The 22,488-nt window shown below is 35.2% G+C and overlaps 1 protein-coding gene across 6 annotated transcripts in view; it reads left to right on the forward strand.

Annotated features, from left to right (window-relative positions):
* The window catches only part of LOC116169900 (teneurin-a), a 310,461-nt gene that overhangs the window by 171,757 nt on the left and 116,216 nt on the right, over positions 1-22,488 (forward strand). For 5 of the 6 annotated variants that reach the window (XM_031486097.1, XM_031486099.1, XM_031486100.1 and 2 more), the window contains one exon: positions 7,539-7,620. In XM_031486097.1, coding sequence (XP_031341957.1) covers positions 7,539-7,620 — 82 coding nt within the window. Of the gene's footprint in view, positions 1-7,258; positions 7,351-7,538; positions 7,621-22,488 lie in introns of those variants that run through there. The other variant, XM_031486103.1, reaches the window with a different exon arrangement.

Here is a 22,488-nt window from a genome sequence, read left to right on the forward strand (position 1 = left end):
CAAATATATTTCAAAAATCGATAATATTCCCAATCCACAAGAAAGGAGAGCTGACTGACCCAAAAAATTATAGAGGGATTTCATTTGGAAATACTGTTGGTAAAATATTTACGGGCTTACTCTTGGATAGAATCACGACGTGGACGAATGAAGAAAATATACTTCAAGAGTTTCAAGCCGGCTTTAGAAAATCTTATTCCACAATTGATAATATAAACAATTTGATGAGCCTAATTAAGATCCAGTTGAGTAGGAAAAGACACAAGGTGTTTGCATTCTTCGTGGACTTATCCGCTGCCTTTGATAGAATAGACCGGTTCGCGCTATTTTACAAACTTAGCAATATAGGCATGTCTAGCAAAATGGTCAACGCTGTTAGAAGTATATATAAAAGTACCTCGGCAGCAATTTGGTGTCATAATGGTTTAACAGAGCAATTTGAAACCACTATGGGTGTGAAACAAGGATGCCTATTAAGTCCTGTATTATTTTCTCTGTTCATGAATGATATAGAAGATTATCTTAAAGGAGGTATTAAAATAAACGCCACTGTTATTAAACTGTTGGCGTATGCGGACGATTTGGTTATTTTGGCTACGGATCCACATAGCTTACAAAAAAGGATAAATGAATTTGAGAGATATTGTGATACTTGGAATCTAGAGGTAAACCTGGCGAAATCAAAAATTGTAGTATTTAGTAACGGCGGACGGAGAAGCAAAGGAGAGAGATGGGTTTATAAAAACGAAGAGATAGAGGTTGTTAATAAATATAAGTATCTAGGAGTTACACTTACTTCGAAACTGTCGATGAATGTCCACCTAAAAGAGAAAATGGAATGTGCAAAGTTTGCATTAAATTCGTTCAGTCAATTGATTCTCAATAAAAGAATACCTTTCCAATCAAAGCTAAATATATTCAATGCGACATGTCGTTCGATTATCTGTTATGCAGCACAGGTCTGGGGCTTCTTAAGCTACGACTCAGTAGAGATGCCATTTAAATTCTTTTTTAAAAAGTGTTTCAATCTACCAAGGAATACCCCGGATTACCTTATATACTTGGAAACTGATCTTTACCCAACCTACCTATACACACTCTACTTACATTTCAATTATATCAAACGGTGTCACAAAAAATTGCCAGCCACACGGTACCCCAAGATATTAGGACAAGAGATCATTAAAAGGAAATTGTTTTGGTACGGCGAATGGAGCAATTTATGCCTTAAGTACGGGCTCAACGTGGATGATTTGTTAAATGGGGAGGTAGAACTAAATACCATATTAAATGCACTTAAAGTTGATATCAGGGAACAATACAGGGTGAAAGCAGTTAACAGTACAAGGCATCCACTATATAAAGAACTAGACCAAATAAATAAAATTTTATATTCTAAGTTTGATGGGAATTATATTAGTTGGTTATTGAAAGTTAGGGGGGAGTTACTATATTTAAATAAATATAATTATAAGGAAATAAAGTTTTGTTCATTATGCAATGGCAATCAAGAGGAAGATGTACTTCATTTTGTAGGGGTGTGCCCCATGTTAAAAGAATTTCGTAAGAGGTATTTAAATAAAGAAGTGCTGACACTAACCGAAGTTATAGTATATTTGAATGGGAAAGATTACATAGGGTTAGTGAATTTTTGTAGGTCAGCTTGGAAGTATAGATATATTCATTGGTTTATGAATTTAATTATTAAAAGTTTTGTTTTTCCTTCCTTGATCGGTATTTTTGTTAGTGTTTAATTAACTTTTTTATTGGTTATAGCACTAGATATATTTAAGTTTAATAATTAAAATCAAGTATTGTTTTCTTTCATAGTCATTTTATAAGCTTCAAAATCAGCAAGTCCTTCAGACGGTCATTATGACCATGATTATGTCTATCAGGTTTATGTTTCTTTAATGTATTTACAGATTCTAGTTGATGTAAATAAAGACTGTTATTATTATTATTATTATTAATAAAGGACTGGTTACCAAAATACTGTGGAAAGGAGAAAAAAATATTAAAACATTAGCGAAATTCAGATGCAGAAATGAAGAGAGAGGGAAAGAGAAATTGAGACAATAAGAAGGAAGAAAATGTAGAATATGCGGTGAGGAAGAACAGAACATGGAACACATGTTATGGAAATGTACGGAGATGGAAAAGACAGGGAGAAGTATGAGAAAGAAAAGGGAGAAAAACTTTAGTTTTATTTTGTTATAATTTTAATTTGTAAAAAGTGTTGCCACGCTGACGTCTAATAAAGACTGATTGATTGAAGTACCTAAGCGATATGGTTCAACTATGTTTCCAAGCTAAATAATTTGATAATTTACTCCAAACAAAGGAGAAAGTAATACATCATTTTAGTAAGAAAAGGCGTATTCGAACACTCAATTTGCACATAATGGAAAGATAAACTGTATGCTGTTATATCCCTTAAAAACAATCTCATATTAAAATGCCTGCTCATTGTCTACACCGCATGTATTTTCTTGTAAAATGAAAAAAGGAAAAATGCAATGTTTAATCGTTAACCCAAAAGTGGTTTAAGATTCTAAATCAAATTTACTAACTTTAGCTCTATGTAAGTATGCCTATGAAGGTCGCCAAAAAAACCATATGTATACAGAATATCTAAGAATAGCATCCTTGGGTGTTCTGTATATAGAGGGTGACTCGGGAGGAAATAGAAATATTTTAGACATGTTCAGGAAGCAAAAATAAGCAAAATAAGCTCATATGATAAAGTTTTGTGTCCAATGAAGTCCCATTATTATTATTAAGTCCAATTTTTATTTATTTCAGAGATATTTTGAACAATAGTAATTTATAAAATTAAAGAAAAATGTATTTTTGAGCAAAAAAATCAGTAGCATCCATTCATGTTAAATTTTCGAAAACTCCACCACCCATTTCAAAACATTTGTTTGCGCTTTTATCAATGGACCTGGTAGCCAGTTTTTTAAAGAAAAATCGAATGATCTCTTAAACAAATGAAAATCGGATTTGAACAAATGAGCTTATTTTGCTTATCTTAGCTGTCTGGACATGTCTTTAAAATATTTCCATTTTTTCCCCAAACCACCCTGTATATGGTGTATCGTGTATAGCATTAATTGTGAAATAAAGCTCTACGAACAAGTGGAATTGCAAGAGATTTTCTAGAAAGTTGGATGCCTATCCTGTAGGTATCCAATCTACATATTTAGTAGTTTAGGGGTAAATTTTTTAAGACCAGATTTTGCAGAGGGTAAATTGTATACGCGGGCGGTCTTGCAAGTGACGAATGTTCTATAAGGCAACCTTCGAGAGTTTTTCAACGTGAATTACCAGAGCGATCAGTATCAAAAAGGAAAGAGACAAAACATTTTCTGTTTCCTATTTTCACCCTAAGTATAGACTCAACTGCGAATTGCGATAATTGCCAATTTTTGAGACAATAAGTGCAATCGATATTAAACAATGGATAACTCTAAATCCTTATTAAATTTGACAGTGCCATTGGGCTGTTTTAAGGAATTTACCAAAATGGCATTTTCTGTTTGGATCGAATTGTCTGTCTTTGGTGAATATTCTTGAGGGATAACTTTGGCATAGAGGTGGATTTGCACTAATTGCTTTTGGTTGTGCGTCTCATTTAGAGACTGATCTTATCAATTTGACACATAGCAGTTGTGCGAAAGAAAAGGTTCTTGAGTTGAATTCTTCGGGGTTATAGGTACTTTCCTGAATGTGAATTTTAAATTTGAGCAAGTTCTGGCGAGGATGTGCGAATACTTTGAGGGTAAATATTTCGACTGCGAATACATCTGGAAGCGAATTTTCCGGGACGATTATTCTGGTGGTAGGTACATCTTTCGGGGGCGAATTTTTATGGGCGAATCTTCTGCAGGGGACTTTTTCGACGGCGACTTTTCCGGAGGCAAATTCTCCGCGGCAAATATTCTGGGGGCGAATCTCCTGGAGTCGAATTTACCGTGGGGCGAATATTCCGGAGGATAATTGTACACTACTTAAAATAGAATCATTTCAATGCACTACAGTAAATATTTAACATACATTCTAGTTGTCAATGAGAACATTTACTTTCGGTTAGTTAAATTTCTCTAAACAGATATAAGAAAGTTTCGTATATCGGTCTGCTATATGATGTATAATTTAAAAGATCATTAAATTTATTTTCAAAAGATACCTTTTATTGTAAATAATTTCATTTTGAGCCATCATCAAAGAGAAGAAATATTTTACGCTCGACATCTCCCCAGCTTGGTCATAGAAGCTTATTACCTTATCTAAAATTCTGAAATACATATTCAACACAAGAAAACTAAACAGATGCTGAATATGCAACCCGCACTTTGCATAAACCACCATAAACCTAGTGATGCGATAACGAGACGCATCTCTTGTTAATTTCCTCTGCAAATATCGTTCGAATTTTCCTTGTCATAATATTTACTATACCTTTGCTACGTGAAGGTTACTTGCACTATTTCTTTAGCCTATGTGCAATTCCATTAAGTTTTTACGCTAATAACGTAAATTCGACCACCCTTCGTATTATATTCATATTCACATATCTTAGAATATATTAACTTTGGAGCAGATTCGGTTGGACCACCTGAACTTATTTAACTTTCTAATTATGAGTGAAATTTGGAGATATTAACATCTGATCAAACTACTGAAGTAAAACACTAAACAAGAATGCTTTTCCGAAGCAACAAAAACCTATCTTTTATTGTAAGCACCCAACAGTGTACTGTCTTCTGTTGAACGCACTGTGGTTAATCGCAAGTATAGCATCTCTACCACAACCACAGATCAGAAGTCACCTTCCACCGCGAGGCAGTTATGCATTATTTTCGAACAGTAAGGTAGGTATATTTTTTTTAATGAATCAACGCGCCTCGTTTCCACCAAATGCGTACCGCCAAGGAAGATATTTGCTTGTCTTTAAATACGGAAATAAGAAAATACATGAAAAATAAAGACTTACACTTTTACTCATATTTCCCAGGGCGCGTATAATATTTCAAATTACTTTTAGTCACATTTTGTTATTCCACGGAAAAAGGAATGGAAAAGCAATTTGAAGTAAATTAAGTTTTTTATAATAGTAATTTAGAATTTTCGGTATATATAATGGCTGTATCGATACTATACCTAAGGGTCGGAAAACTGTACGTATACTTTAGTTTTTAATGATTGATTCTTTTACGGAGGTGGTTTGCAGCCATCGTGCACCTTCCCATTCTGTTTGATTATTATCTTTTTTACACTGTGAATTTTAAATTGATACTGATAGTATATTTCCGGAAAGTGTATCCCTCTTGCATCCAAGAGTAACAAGAAATCCAGGCGGTTGACTGTTAACGATGTCTGAATAACGCGTTTTTTTAGTAAATGGCCGTCTTAATCAAGAGTTACACGGTATGTTCTGTAGGCGGATTACTGACCATTAAACAATGCAGGTGTGTAAACGTTTCAGCCGTACTATTAAAAAAAATGATGCAACCAGTTTTTGCTAAAATAATTTCCAATTTAACTGAAATTTACCACTATATTTCACTGAAACGATCCAGGGGCGTTCATTTCAATGCAATGTATTGAATTCTGAGAATTGGTACAAACATTTTGTGATTTGAAGTGGAATTTCCTAGATTTTACGTACGTATTATGAACTCGTATAAATTGGGCACAACTCTTGTGCAGATAAAGCCCATTTTTTAAAACCGAAATAGTTTATTTATTAGTTTATTATTATGGTTGCGTTATAGGGTAGTAGCATGCTATAGTTTCGATGTTTTCTTTCTTCTTCGATGATTAAGGGGATTTATTTCTTCAAGACGTCCCGATCGCCCTTGGTGAGTACCATCCTCCGATAATCTATTCTTGAGATATAAGGAATTATTTATATTCCATCACGATAAGGAGTCGAGGAGGAGGCCATGGTTAGTAGAGCTTAATTCCTTTCGTTGAGACCTTTCATTAGCCATGAAAGAGGGATGTGCGCATAGTGGCAACTTCCTTATTTTTGAAGATATTTGTCTGAACCATTGATTATTTGAATTACAAAAAATTGGATCTTAAAATAAATACTTACGCTTTAACCATAAAATTGTTTTAACTTATTTCCCTTTGTACACATAAATAGCCTGTTTTGGGAAGTACTAATCAATGTTTGGAAAATGCACAAAAGTTACTCGCCTTAGGGCGAAAACCTTTTTATGTGTTTCATTTACTTGTTCCCTCGAGTGCTTTGATACTCCCGTTTTATTGATTCATTTACAACAATGAATGCCGAAGTCAACAAAAAATAATACAGCTTATTTCTAGGCCTGTATGACTATTGAAAAAATAAACTTTCTTTTAAAAACTAACCCATAGCCTTTGCTCTACGCGTAAAGTGTGAAGACAAGGTAAAGTGTGAAGACAAGGTAAAGTGTGAACGGGAACCTCAATTTGCAATTTTTTGATTCTGGAATTGCTTGTACCCTCTCACAAAACAATTATCTACCGGGTACAGTAAAATTTAACTACAATGATTGAAAAATTCCCAATCAGACCTCTTATCCTGTGCAAAATTGTATAGATCACGAAATATATAGCCAAAATTATAAAACAGTCTATACCGTCCGTCCGGTTTAAGTTCAATATTTGTGAGAAATGTTACTTGCTCGTAAACAATTAGTTTCCAAATACCGGTCACCACTCACCTCAGTTAAACTCTTCAAATACTATGAAAATTTATTCGTGGGAACACTATATTTGGCGGTCGTAGGACTAAGATTACCTTGTATCCTTTTGGTTACCTTTTTCTTTCCAGAATCGTTATCAAAGATGGTCACATATGGAAGGACTAGAACAAGAACTGGGTGGGTGTCAAACCCTCACAGTTACTCCGAAAGAAGCCCTTTATGATAAAGATGACACCGTTTTTTCTGTTCCTTGTGACTCCTACGCACCAATTTCCTTGCAAACAATTGTAACATCATTTGCAACTGTCCTTTCGTTGGAATTCATGGCGACAGATGAATACTTTAATCCCATGTTCCACTATTTTATCATTAATTTTTCATATGACTTTGGATTATAATTTAAACGAAGTTTTATCACAAACATCGTCAAATGAATGACAGATAAGGCAGATAATGCCATTTAAAAACTAATTTTGTACGGAACGCGTCGGTTATATTTAGCAACAAGTTTTATTGATGCCAAAGTCTTTATGTACGTCACTTATCCTTTCGTTTATTATAAATCAAGTAGTATGTGATTATGCTTGTGGCGTGACCGTGCACCTACCACTTTTTCTCTTATCAGGAATGTCATTAGAACCAGTTTGAAGTGAATAAAAACACGTTTTAATTGTTTTAACCCCCGTGCATAATAAATTACATCCCCTTAAATACATATCCTGCAGAGTTAACCGTATTTTAACATGATACCGATAGCATACTAAATTTCGGTTATGTTTGTCTTTAGTTTTGATTATCTTTGATGAACTGCATTGTGTATGGAGCGTGTTGTTTCAGAATACGTGCTCAGCGGCAGTCCAAGAGCTTCAGGGTATCCAGCCAGGTCTCCCATGGCAGCTAACGCAAACTCCCAACATAGGTAAGTCCAATAAATTTAACTATTAAAACGAAAACGGAATGTCGTCGTCGTCGTCGTATCGAGTTTCGCCCCCAAAAAATAATATAACGCTACTAAGCACAAGGCGGGCGCGTTAAGCATCTGGAAATAATTACTTGAAAAATACTTGTATAATTACGTGCCTTTGTATTTATTTTTGTTCCTTTTTAGATGAAAAAAAGCAGATATGACATTCTTGAGATAATGATGCCAAATCCTCATTAATTGTCCTTTCCTACGCATTTATCTTTTTAAATTGTCAAACAATTAGCGTGCTCTCAACATGCTCCAAATTAGCGTCGTTTTTTAGCGAATTCTTTGCATTTCGGGAAAATTGAATTACACCCCGCAATTTCGCGTACTTGCCCACTTTTAAGAAGTTGCGGTTCGAATAATGATTATTTGGATCTAAGCCCAATGACTTCGTAGAAAATGGCGCTTAGTATTTCATTTGATTATTTTATTTGGGATATTCTTAATACGAAAGATGAAGTGCCTCTAATTTCACTGGGCCCCTTAATGGTAATCGCACTACTGTAACTCACGGTTTCTGAAACCATAACGATAGCTTTTTAGATCATTTCGTGAGTGGCATCAGGTGGCAAATTAAAAGAACAAAATAGTAATTGAAACTCGAATACTGAAGAAAAGGCAGATTTCGTTTCCAACACAAAACGGTTTAAATTGTTATTAGTGCAACTCCACCACAGCCGACTTTTTATCGGATAAATGAACTAGCTAAGTTTCGATACGCTACAATTTCCGATAGTATTGAAAATCAAAACGGATCTACCCTTAAACCCAAAATCACTTTTGCAACGAAAATGCGAGAAAAAATTTATCCAAACTGGGCTCAACCGTTACAAAATGCGTGGCTCAAAAACCATTCTTCTATTTGTTATACGGTTGATACAAAAAAAATAAAATTTTAACCAAGAATCGCAAAGACTCTCGAATGCCTTGAGACCTTGCTTGAGACCCGTGTAAACACGTTAGATCTCCACTTTATTTAGGAAAACATGTTTGTTTTGGTCTTATACATCGCCCAATGTCCCAATGCCTTATTGTTATACCCCGCATATGGTCTTATCTAAATTTTTGAAGAAATGGTCGAAAATCTATGGCACCCCTACGTTTTCCGGGGAATATAAATTAAAACATACACATACCAATAGTGTAGACCTTTACACGACGATCCTTGAGATCCATGACTTCAATTTCATTGCTTGTTGCAGTTCATCTTTAAGGATCAGTTTAAAACCTTCCTCAATCAAAAAGCTGGAGGTCAATGTCATCGTCTGTCCAAATTCAAGCAAGTTTGTCATGGAGGAGAGGGATAAAAAGAAACCACGTATAAACAAATTGCAAAAATGCTTGTATCATATACTTTCGGTTACCTACACATTTTATCAGTGTTTCCAACCCTTGTAGAGATTAGAGCGCAATCATCTATAAATAAACCAACCCAAATACTACAAGCTCAACGAATTCTGAAATTGCAAGAGCTTTACTGCTCACAAATTCTAATCTCCAATAAAATAATTGCGTATGCATGGTAACTATAAACGAACACCGCTTTAATTAGTACACGCCGCTGTTTAAAAGTAAAGGTTACAAGGGAAGTTTTCCCCTAAGAGTTAATAGTGTGTTTCTAACAAAGTAACGTCAACACATTTACATCAAAGAGAATATTAGCGTAGCACTAATTACCTCAAGTCAAGATCTGTCAAAATATTAAATATTTTAGGTGTTAAACGTAATTAACTTTTCGGTCTCGCGTAAAAGAATAATGTTATTTGATTTTTTCATTGTTTTTTCTAATGCCGGCTGCGGTGTTTTGTATGTAAATAGTGAAAACGCTCTTCAAATAACCCTATCCAAAATTACATATATGGTGAACTTTCGTCGAAAGGTAAAGTCTCTTTTATTTTACTTACCAACCAGAATAATTATAGATAAACATTTATGGGGCAATTTCTTTTTTGTCGATTATAAAGTAAACGTTTTCTTAAAATTGTTAGACGACATGGCGTCTTCCTATTTTTCCGTGACATTATTTTTTAGTTATGGATTCGAAGCTCACCTTTGACCGAACATCCATTTGAAATCTGAGGTTACAGTTAACACAGACGTTTATTAATGATTTCCCTTGGGAGACTTTTGTTCCATTTTAATAATCTGCCATCGCTCATGATAAACTTTATTTATTACATGAATTTACTATTTTAATTTGATGTGTGAAGGTATAATTAACACATTTCCGTGAGTATCTCAATTCGTTTATGTCATATAAACGAATAGTACCTACGCGAAAATTAAAAGTTATATTTGGACAAGCACACGACCCAGTATCCAACATTAGTAATTAGCACGATCTGGCGCTATTGACATCTTAAGATAAGACAGGCCCACGTACTCCAATCCTTACGTTAAATGTAATTCCATAACAACTCTTTATTTGCAAAAAACATGCACAATTAACAACAACGAAATATGAACAGAATGGTATATAATTAAGTGCGAGTTATGGAGGGCAAACATTTTAGTTATTTCATGTTGAATGTTATAGAACAATTTGGAGAATAATTATTAAAAACGAAAGGAATTTGGTTTTTTCCAAATAAAGTTGTATGTAATTGAATTTTTGGTCACTACGATTTGCAATTTTGGGAAAGAATTAAAACTTGAATTACTATCATTAAAATTACTAGAAACTGAACTTTTACTAGAACCTGAAAATTGTGATGTCTCCGCAACCGCAAAAGAATTTCCATCGTGCAAAACTTTTCGTGCGAATTTCACCTTATATTCAATAGATTCTTCTGCATAACAATCAACAATACGAAAAATTTGCACGGGTACAAAATTTGTGCTCACAAGACTTTTGTTGATTTAAATAGACTGTAATCCGATCCCGTGTAATCCACATAATATTTTAGACCGTCATCAATTTCTCAATATTCTCAATGATCGTAACCGTAACCTGATCCATTGGTTCTTATTCATCAGAACCGTAATCAAAAACCGAATAAAAATTTTAGCGCCAAGTCCCCGAAGAAATACCAAAAATAAAAAATTAAAAACAGTAGGTTATTTATTTTTTTATTTATTTATTTATTATTTCATATTCCGTTGGACATAGGGGAGTTGGTAATGGTTATTCCAAAAATATACTTCCTTACGTGCTTGTGATCTTTAAATGTATCCAACTAACATTTTTTGAAAATGGCCAGCAACCTGACGAAGCCATTTTTCTTTTAAAACATCGTGAATAAAACTATTCAATGAGCCTCACAATCTATAGTACATACTTCCATGGTCACTTAAATTGTGGATTAAAACTACTTGTGCTTACTGCAAATGGATTTTCTTATAGGCTATTAAATTGTAAAGTCTCTATAATCGGAAGTAGCGGTTACGTCATTTGTTTTACGTTTCGTTAGAATTGAGGGACGTCACATATTGATTAATTTTGTTATTTGACTTGTTGTTTATGACTGACTTGTGACAAACGCCAAACGCTATCCGACATATCTTAATGACATCAATTAACTGTCACTGTCAACTTAGCGAGTATTAAGGGTGCGTCGCAAATTGAGGGGATATACCTTTGCTTTATACAATTGGCGAAAGAGGCGCGCAATTGCATAATATATAAATTAATATTGCTAATTTAGGTGATAGTCTAGTCTTCGCCACCTATCGGCATAAACCGCAGCAGTGTCCCTCTTAAAGAGAGACAGCCTAAATTAATATGAGGCATCCGCCAGTTCCTATTATACAAAGTTTACCTGTAAGAAATGAAGAATGAAAATTCTAGTGAATTTTGAATGAAATTTAACTTGAGATATGAATTCGCCTCGATCCAAGTAGTGATGCCGCCGAGACGAGACTCAGTCTCGTCTCGTCTCGTCTCGTCTCGAAGACCGAGGTTCAGTCTCGTCTCGTCTCGTCTCGACGAGACGAGACTAAGCATGAGTCTCGTCGAGAGTCTCGCCGAGACTCTCGTTTGGTCTCGAATTTGTTTGTATTTATTTGTACTGTTTTAGCAGAATAGTCTAAATCGAGAACAAAAAAAGATAAACTTTTGCGAATCGATTTCTACGAGTTCAAGGATCACTGCGGATTAGAAGTCGTGTTTCCGATTACGAGCTGTCAAAAAATTCCCTGAAAATCGTATGCGATTCTTCGTACATATCTTGTTTAATTGTGCCCACGGACACGGAGGCCATCTTGAGGCCTGCTTGTCTAGTCCATAGGCTCACTTACCCTCTAAAAAAGAGAACCCGTGGTTATGAAAGGCGATATTTAAGGGGCTGGCAGAATTAACTTCCGGCCGGAAAACTGCAGGCAGACCAACATTTCCTGAAAAGGTGACTTTCAATTTATATGCATGTGAATTTTCCAGTTGTTGTGTTATGAGTATAGCAATTCACAAAAAAACAGTTCAATTAATCCGCTTCTGCCGCTATTTCCGGCTGGACAAAACTCGGTAGAAAAGAATTTTTCCTTAAAACCCATCGCCCTCAACCTACGGTTATCAATTTCAGGTGGTTTGGTTTTCGGTTTAATTTGCGGAAAAAAATTCACCGGAAGTGCCTATTTTTAATAACATTCCGGCCAGAAAAAGGCTGGCAGAAAACTCATTTTGTGTTATTCAAGTTGCAAGGAATCCAGTAACAAAGATTTCATCTTGTTAGCTTATCACTACTGGTTCCATGCGTCCGGCTCTCGTACCTACTATATTACTCCTATTATTTACTTGTCATGCCTTCGTAGTTCGTGGTCTTTTATATGCTATATGCTCATTGCTCTACCTACATACACTATATTTGGATAGTGTCTCGAGACCAGGCGAGACCAAACGAGACTAGACGAGACGAGACGAGACTGAACCAGGACGAGACGAGACTCAGACTTGGTCTCGTCTCGAGGTAACGAGACGAGACGAGACTTTCGAAAGTCTCGTCTCGTCTCGTCTCGCGGCAACACTAGATCCAAGCAGTCAAAGGGGTAGAACCTGGGGTGAACTTTTTTGTAAAGGTTGGAAAAGGGTCGAAAATTATTATTAATACGATCGTCGCATTAAATACTTGTGACAATCAATTTTAATTTAAAAGAGATCTAGAAGCACGTGTTCAAAAGTAATTCATGTGTGTTAGGTATGTATAATGGGACTTCACAGTAAAATGGACTTTGTGCGTGTTCATTGGCAATATCCGTGAGAGCAGACCGGTGCACTAAGCTAGACAATCCTTCCATTAGTCATACACAAATCCGCAGCATTCCAACCTGCACGCGTTCTATTTTATGTCGAAGTTCATTAGATTCTACCTTCATGATTAAAAACAAAAAAAAGCTTCACAGTCCTTCTGGCACCGCCAGTTGTGCACGCCGATTGCACGTAGAAAAATCGCAAGAACAAAAGGATAGGGGATTTGCGTGATATGCACCTTTTACGCTTCGGGTTCGTATTTTTTAACACAGACATTAACATGATACTCGAATATTTGTAGCAACTTTTACCCGCATACAATCGAAAATGAGTAGGGAATTCTCATAGATAAATGGCCGTAGATTTCAGTTATCACCCTTAACAGTTCGCTTTCGCGTGAAATAAAAGTTAACTAATTTTCTATCCTGACAAGCTTGAACCTGCATTAAATGCAGATTTAGAATTTTATAATTTCTCCTCGTACATATCCGACATCTACTAGAAAAAAATCCTAATACTGACTTAAAACTTCTCAATTTGAGTGACTCGGTCGCCCCGATCACCTTCCGAAAATTCGAAAGAATTTGTTACAACAATTTTGGCACCCGAAATAAATCTTGGACACGAATAGAAACAAAATCTGACACGAAAAATTCTATACGGGTCGCACAATGGATTCGAATAAACCCGCAATTAATTGATTGACAATGGAAAACATTTATTCCGAGGCACATGAAAGAAAGATATACAAAATCCCTGAAAGAAAGAAAAGCGCAATTCTTTGAAACACTTTGACACCATCTATTAGTTCTATTGGGATGTTAAATGACGGAAAAGGGACAAATTGTTTTTTTACGTTTTTACGTACAATTTTTTGAATTATTTTTTATACAAACCTTGTCCTGATATGTTATGCGCGTACATACATTTCAGCGATTCATTCTTATTTATTTAGATATGAGAATTTTACTCGTAGATTTGAAGGTTAATCTTTCATTTAATTAATCCAAGGTTACGCAGTGAATCAGAATCGGGTATAAAACTGAAATAAGTGCCAATTAGCATTCACATGTTGTATGCTTCCGTGTACCAATGCTGGCGCAAAATCACATCCATACGAGCATTAAATGAGTACGGCGACGCCAAGTAAAATTGTGTGGCAACACACGTCACTTCGATACCTAATAAGAAAGAGTAACGAGTTTAATTTTCTAAAAATAAACTCCTAAGGTTTATCCGCGAGCCCTATTTTAGTTTCGAAACTAGAACAACCACCGTTTAACTGCCACACTTCACAGAATAACAATGCCCTTCAGATTTTATCAGAGTAAATTGTTCGCAAAATAGCGCAGAACGATTCTTGAAGCTATATACATAATGAGTAGCAGAGCCCTTTGTTTAGATTCGAAATAGGAACAGTATGTATAATATAAAAAGCTCACACTAGAAAATCAGGGTTTCCATTTCTGGAAACGTTTCTATCCATTAAAGCGAACGCTCATATTCGCGCTGAAAAAATGGAGCACGTTTTCAGCGATCTGTATCTGCCTATTATTGTCAACGCACAACGTATATTATCACTTTGAACTTTTGTCAGGTAAATCATTATAGAAACATAAATGAGGTTGGTTTCACAAATGTATAGTAGCAACCGCAATTGTAAGGCAGAGATCTATAAATATTGCAATAGTCCACAAATGAGTGTATGTGTGTGAATACTTTTTAGACTTTCCAAGTAAATGGAACGGTTTCGAAATATTGTTTTAGAAGATGGGAATAGGATAGTTTTTCTCTTTTCCAGGTTCCAATTTGGTAATTTCATGCCCACATTTGAGCACATCACATTTGGGAACTCGAGTTCAAATTTTTTATTATCAAACAGTGGCTGTTCCAAGTTTACGCTGAGTAGCTAAACTGATCGACACATTTTTCATTGCCTTACAATTTTAAGATAAATTTAAGCCATCTTTCAGTTTTTAATTAAATTTTAACCTTCCGTAGATTTTTAGTTATATTATACAGTGACATTTTAAATATAGCGATTTACGCGTATTGTTTTTTCTGTCTACTTTTAAAGGGACGCCTAATTTTATTGTTTGATCAAATTCAAATGTTCCTTAAACCAAAGCTTGTATCTGATTTGGATTGAGCAATTCGAGAATTAATTTGGCTATTCAAGCCTGTCACATTTTTGAACGAAATTAAACGATTTTTCTTTACCCTAATGCATCTTGCTATTTAATTCGATTATACGTGGATCAACACATTGCTTTAATTTTTCTTACGCACTCCAATAACTATCAACTTGTTAAAATTCACACCCTCAATGGCGAACATAAAGCAATAAAGTTTTCTCCCGTACTTTACATAGTAAAGTAAAAGTTTAATTTAGAAACTAGTTCCATGCAAAAGGTACCCCAACTGTATATTAAAACAATTCGATTTAAACTTTCGTCCTGTTTGAATTATCGTCTGTGTAATAGGGTTTGGTTCCATGCATTTGAAGCATATGAATATTAAATAATAAAATAATGCCGGCGTCTTATAATTAATTACGTTTAATTCAAAACATCACCCCTTACTAGTTTACGGTAGAAGGAAACTAATTATATAAATTGTCTACTGCCCACATGTGATAAAATATGACAATAAAGGTACAGTGATCCATGTGGATACTGTTTATTGCGTGGCTCTTTTGTTGATGCCTGGAGAAGCAAACGACGAAATGACGAAGGATGGCTCATTTTATGTAGCATCAGCGATAAAAGCGCAATGGCGGTAATTGTAAGGTTAGTCTTAAAATGAAAAAAAGGCAATACGCGTCTTGGTAAAATCGAATTTTATCGTCTAAAGTTTGGAAACATTACCAGAATACCGAAGCAGCGTACAAAGTAAATAGCTTTTAGAAAAAAGGCTGTACAGTAATAGCGTATACATATACTAGTGAGGTTTCGTACCTAAATTATTCATGCTGTGTACTTAGTATAGCGATCTGAAATCAACAGAAGAGACCCTCAGAGTCAACGTACATTTGATTGATTTTATGTGAACAGCACGCCCTTATTACCTGAACCGTGTATCCGTTCCCTTCTGCATTATGCTTAATTGACTTAATGGCTTTGATCCTGTGTTTGTGTCTTAAGATAGAACCTCCGCCACTTATGAAATCAGTTGAGTAACAGCTCCTTTCCTTTGAAACTGTTAATAACATAGGATGGTAATCGAACAAGTTAATTACGGGAAACCGATAACTGGGCGCATACGCACCACTAGGGACAATAGCTCAAATGAATTCGCTGTTGTGCCCACCAGACCGGTAATGTGTTACAAACTGTCAATTTTAACATTCATTGAAATCCAAGTAGGCATGATTTTCGTTAAATTATCGCAATTTAAAGTTTGCTCCTGTTTTAGAAGCTTGTAATTACATCATGTCTGTTATAGAAGCAAATGGAAACGCCGTTTTAAGTAAATTAAAACTTATTTCAGAATTAACGCTTTTCTAACGAAGGACTCGTCTTTTAGGTAGATAATTTACTCGTTATTAAACATTATATAACGTTGTAGATATTAACGCCTTAAAGGCATTAGAAGTTGCTGGCAATTGTTGAAATTACGGTTTACTCCCTAAAACAACCAAACTTTGTTTTTGATTACGTAATTAGTTGATTCTTGCTTGTGGACGAAGTTTGAAGTCAATTCCAAACTATTTAAAAAGACTGGAAATTTGGATATCCAAGTGCACTCTTTTGCAGGGAAGTAGTAAATGGATAATTCCGGTTAAATTAGGTGAGTACATAATATTTTTCAATTTAATTGTAGTGCAAATCCCTTTTTTCTCATGTACGAACGCATGGGTTACAGTGACCGACCGGAGGAAAACCTTAAACAACGTGAGAGATTAAAATCACCGAAACTGTATTAATCAGTCCCGAAAAACTAAATGTAGTGCGATTTATATGGTACAATTTCGTCAACAATCTCAAGAATTTGTAATCAGAAACGGCTTTAACTTATTACGAATATGTGCACGGATCGATTTTTTTGTAAAGCGGTTATTCACCTGAAAAATCTCTCTACATTTTCGTAGGTACTATCATAGACCAAATACAATTTGGTACTATCTTTCAGTGACTACTGTATCATAGCGGACCCCCCCCTTGAACGATATCATCCTTTTTGGCAAATTTTCCCTCAGTCTCCTGGAGGTCATTTTGTTGAATATAATTATTTAGAAGCATATTCACCAACGGCGAATCCTCGTGAATGTGGTTGACCCCAAAATTCCCTTGGCGAATCTAGTCCTATAACTTTTCTTGGGTAGTATTTTTCATAGAAAGTAAGGGGCGAGTTTACTTGAAGCAAATTTCCTTCTTGGATAGATTCTTGTACACGACTTTTCCCTTATGGGCCTTCTTAGGGCTATTTTGTCGATAGCATTTACTTTGAGGAGCGATTTGCCCCTCTGAATTATCTTGGCGGTCACTTTTCAGATTTCGGCTTCTCGCCAACTTATCTTATTTTGTTAGGGGCAGGGGGGCTATCAGGTTACTCCAGATACGAGATTTTCTTTATAGGACTTGAACCTTGACGAAATTTTGAGGATGTATTGGAAATCTGAAGAAATCCTTCACCATATGACCAACTTTGCGAAACACATTATCAAATACAAATCTAAAACGTATTCAATAATCAAGTCAATGCATGTTCGTTTTCCACTTAAAATACCATACCTGAAAACCTATTGAAAGACGTGCCACCCAACTCTTATGGTTGCTGAGAAAAAAAATAAAGAAAAAATCCTACTTTTCACCACTTCTTTGGGGGTGGCTCCCAAACGAAACACGTTGGACCCTCGGTTTATTTAGAAAAAGTGCTTGTCTTGATCCCCTCTATCACCCAATTTTTTTTACATGCGGTCATGTAACATCCTGTATATGACGAAAATGTTAAAGGTAGGTATCTACCCTTTGGTGCATGCATTCAAAACTTCAAACGATTAAGGGATTAGACACTTTCTGAATAATAAGCCTCATCATATGCTCGTAATCCTAGGAAAGGAGATGTGCGAGAATTTTAGATTAGAATTAACAAAACAATTGCGCACTATTAAGTAAGTACCGTATCGACAGTGCATACCCATACACAAAATAAAAAACTGACCTTTTATTGCATTCTTTCATTTGATTTTTTTTTGCTGCTGTTGATTATTCCTGTTCCAGTCCACCTTTTGCTATTAAATACTTATAGTCTAAGAGCTAGTGGCACATTTTTTTAAACAGTTTTATTATTGTTGATATTTGGATACAAGGCCCACCACCGCCGCGCCGCCGTCAGCGAAATTACTGCCAGACGCTTGGATATGTTATTAGCATATACACAACTATCTTATATCCAACTATCTATAATAATAAAAATGTTTAAAAAATGTGCTCTCCTTTTATTACGTCCACCCGAGTTACCGCGCTGTCTCCCTCCATTCGCCGCTTTTCTAAAAGAACCCGACTACAAACTATACCACATTTGGTGCCTGTTCCAACTGCTTTCTGTATCACGTTATGGGCAAGAGGGTTTATCATCCAAAATTGTTGCGTGGCTTATACACCCGAAGCTCTCTACAGGTTATACTATGCCAATTCGCTCTCCCGACATCCTCAAACATCCCTGTATATCTTAAAACATCCCCGGTAAAAACTAACACCGTTTAAACGAAAATTAAAGCATGCACAGACAATTTTGATTTGAGAATAACATCAGCATTTATCACCAATAAAAAGTAACGTCATTTTTGCAATAACTAACGATAACTAACTGATGGATACTTATACATTGACGTAAATTGTGAAATTGCCTGTGCAAGCTCCCCGGTCCACATATTTCATCAATCCCAATATTGGTAGTGTTGAAATTGTAATAACGCTCTATATTTATTTGCCGCTACTAAGCTCCCCGATTTTGTTGATATAAAAACAGCAGGTTAATTTAAATGAAAAGAATTTCCTAACATGCGAAATTGCAACAATTTGTATTTATGAGTCGTTGGATGACAATGTAAAACTTATTACATTGAATTTTAAGGTAGCAACCCTTCAGATAATTTCCTGTCGTTAATAGAAAATGTACTAAATACGTTTTGTTTGATCCCAGTTGACAGTCCGCCGTTAAGCGCCCAAATGGAAGTAAATTTAACCCAAAATGACGTATGACGTGACACTACATAGGGACATCACATAGTTTGTACAAGGGTTGCGACCAGAGGACATTAATCTTCGCCTAAAGGTTATCCGTATTTGCTACCTATCTTACGATTGCGTTTGATGAAAGGCAGCTATCGAAAGATATTAGATTTATTGCGTAGTTCGGAGACTTTGTAATTATTATTACAAATTTGTTTTTCGCAAATTCGCAAGCGCAACCATCGGCTTGGATTTGTTGTATAAGTATATAATTTGTAGTTCCGGACCGCTTTGTAATTCAAAGGCACGGGACTTTGACAAAGTTCCGCATTGTAGACAGGAGACGAGGACCTTCTCCTCAACTCGAGTTTAAGCCAATGGGAATGTGGCGTACTCAACGTAGATGAACTAATTAATTCAAAATATCTCAGTGCAAAATACTACTTCTGACATTTTGACCTGAATATGTAGTGTAGTACATTTGCAAGTTTTAATGCGACAGAACATCTATCAAATTAAATTAAGCGCACAACACTGAATTTTTGTCAATCCGTTTAAAATGCTGAATTATCATTCCCCCTAATTAGGAAACGTGTGGCACAAAGAAGACGCGTCATTAAAGTAAATTCGGAAATCAGGAGTCGGATGAGGCAGTCAAATTAAGTTGAAAACACATTTGAGCATAGTCCGCTTGTTAACAGCGATGCCCTTGTAGTTATCTTTAGCAAACTACAGGCCATGCAGCCTAATTACAGAGCATGTTCTAATGGGATACAGAGCTTTTTGCTTACAAAAACACGATAATTTCACGCCATATAATCTTTAGATCTTGTTTCGAGCAGATGTGATTTTACCAGACAATCTGCGCAATGCGAGCGGATTACTAATTTGAATTTTTTAGATCGGCAGATAAGTGTAACACATAATTTGTGCTTCTGCAATCTTGTTTGTGTCCAAACAACATACCATGTCGTAATAGTAGATTATTTAAATTCAACCCCCTTTTATTTTGAAACCGCTCAAATTGTGGCTGATTTTACTTTTCTGCGTGGGGTTTCTATGGATAAATTGTGTAAGAGAAAATGAAAACGTAGTCTTTATTAAGTGCGCTGTTATCTATAAAAGCTAAGAAAAAAGCTCTGAAATCGGTACATTTTGATAACTATTGTTAAATCACGGCCTGCGTTACTCACAAATACGAAAAGGGATGCAGTGTGCATTGCAAATTGCATCTTAAAGTTAGGGTAAATTGAATTTAAAGCATTTCTTCCCTAAATTTTTGGAGGAGTTTAGAAAAGTATCTTTCTAACTAAATTTACTAAGGACCGTTATACCCTGTTTACTTGTATACAGAGTGGCTAATAATCTGGCCGTACAATATTTGCGATATGAGCGCATTAAACTCCCATAAGTGCTAACAGCTTCTAAATTTCACCCATTTTTGATAAACTGAACTCAACCACTCGAACTGGCTTGATAAATAAGATGAAAAAAATATTCGGTGGCAGCTTAGACGGTAGAAACTTTTAACTTTCACGTACCGGGCCGGACGGAAAATATTCCACAATTTGCTAAGGCGCATTTTACATACTGGAAGTTTTTGTGAAATTCTCTTAACCGAGAGAACTGCATCAATTCACACACCAGCAGTGAAGTCTCTTAGGCTTGCCTCACCGGATAATTTGACAATTCCTTAGTTCCGGGATAAAAAAATGCGCTGGAGTAGACACTACTTCCGTGCCCAGCAACTTCTCCAACAGCACCTAGATACTCAACATCAAATATTTCGACCGGCCCTTGATTCTGAATGGACCATGCTGTGGAGTGTGATGTGTGATGAAGCATTCTCACCATATACGACAATCACTCGTTGGTGTATAATTTTTGGACTTGCACCAACCTTTTAAAACGTTATAATACTTGTGTTCAAGTTTCAATTGCCCATTTTTCAACATTGAAACTGTTACTAACATTACAGTAGTAGATTACATAAAAATATCCCCTCGTAATTTAACGCACTTCATAGCACTAATAATAGGAAAGTTAGCAATATGCTGTAGTTGGAACTGTGTATTTAAAACTTTAGCAAATAATCGATCTTATACACTCATAATATTTAATAAATAATTTCTATTTCAAAAAAGTTTCTATGTACGAGTCGTAGATTTTACGTAATTATAAATTTATTGAATAGCAGCACACAAAACAATAAAGTCCACTAGCACAAACTCCGACATTTTAAATTAACGAATTGAAGTTACAACAATGGTATTAAAAATTTACTTAACCCCATGTAACTTTTTCAAAAGCTTCATATTTAATCAGACGGCCAATTAAAAGTTTCTATAGCATTCGTAATAAACGCACGTATTGGTGATGATGATTACATTTTAAATAGAACTCAAAGAGAAAGTTTAAAGCATCCGACTGAGCGTTCCACCTGCGTCCCTTTTTAATTCTGTAATTCACTTTAAAAAATTTTAACAATGCCTCAATTCGGCGAATGATGTATGAAAGTGCTGTCCAATTATAGATTTATCGTCATCTGAGGAAAAATATTCAAATATCCTACACAGCGTTAGTAATGATTTCAACATTTTGTTTATTTTGCAGAAGCCACGTGATGTGTTTTGTTGTATTTTTCACTGGGAAGTTTTAGATCATTTATCAAAGGGTTACGTCTACTGTACGAGTATAACGTAAAATTACTAAAAAGAACAGAAAACTTGGTATACACAGCAAAACACAATGTGTTCCACGTTTCAGGATAGCAAAATAGGTATGTAGCAATCTGAATTTGGATTACTCTAAGAAGTTCCATATGCAAAATATCATGTGAAAGTAACTACCTACTAATAAAATTCTGAATTATTATGGTAGTATATTTGAACTAACATTGTGTAATTACCAATTTGTTATTACCCTGAATCTAAGAATCTTAGCTGATTATATGAGTATATTTATGGTTTTTGAAAGCATACTTTTGCACATTTTCTTATAATCAAACTATTCCCTCGACGTATTCTAATAAGAACCTAAAGTTGAATTTTGTTATTTGAAATAGCGACTTATAGACTATATTTCGTTAATATGGTGTCTTTTCTTTCAGGTAAGCGATTACAGTTTATATACCGCATGCTAAATCTACATCTTCAAAGTAAAGGTGAGACTTGCTTTATATTATTTAAATCCATATACTTAAAAATGAACCATCTACATATTGCACTGAATATACATACTGCTGTGACCCTTTAACTTCCGCTCACATACAAAAAATAAATTCAATGCTCCACGTTGGGCGAGCGAATAAAAATGTTGTGTGCAATGGCCAAAATGAACCATACACAAAACACCTCAAACTTAACTGGCTATATAATTAAAACGTAGGCATCTAAATTACACAGTTTTCTAGGAAAACAAACAATTTTTTCCGATTAAAATACACCCTTATCTCTAGAT

This window comes from Photinus pyralis, unplaced genomic scaffold, assembly GCF_008802855.1.
Source record: "Photinus pyralis isolate 1611_PpyrPB1 unplaced genomic scaffold, Ppyr1.3 Ppyr1.4_LG4, whole genome shotgun sequence".
In the NCBI taxonomy this organism is placed as follows: domain Eukaryota; kingdom Metazoa; phylum Arthropoda; class Insecta; order Coleoptera; family Lampyridae; genus Photinus; species Photinus pyralis.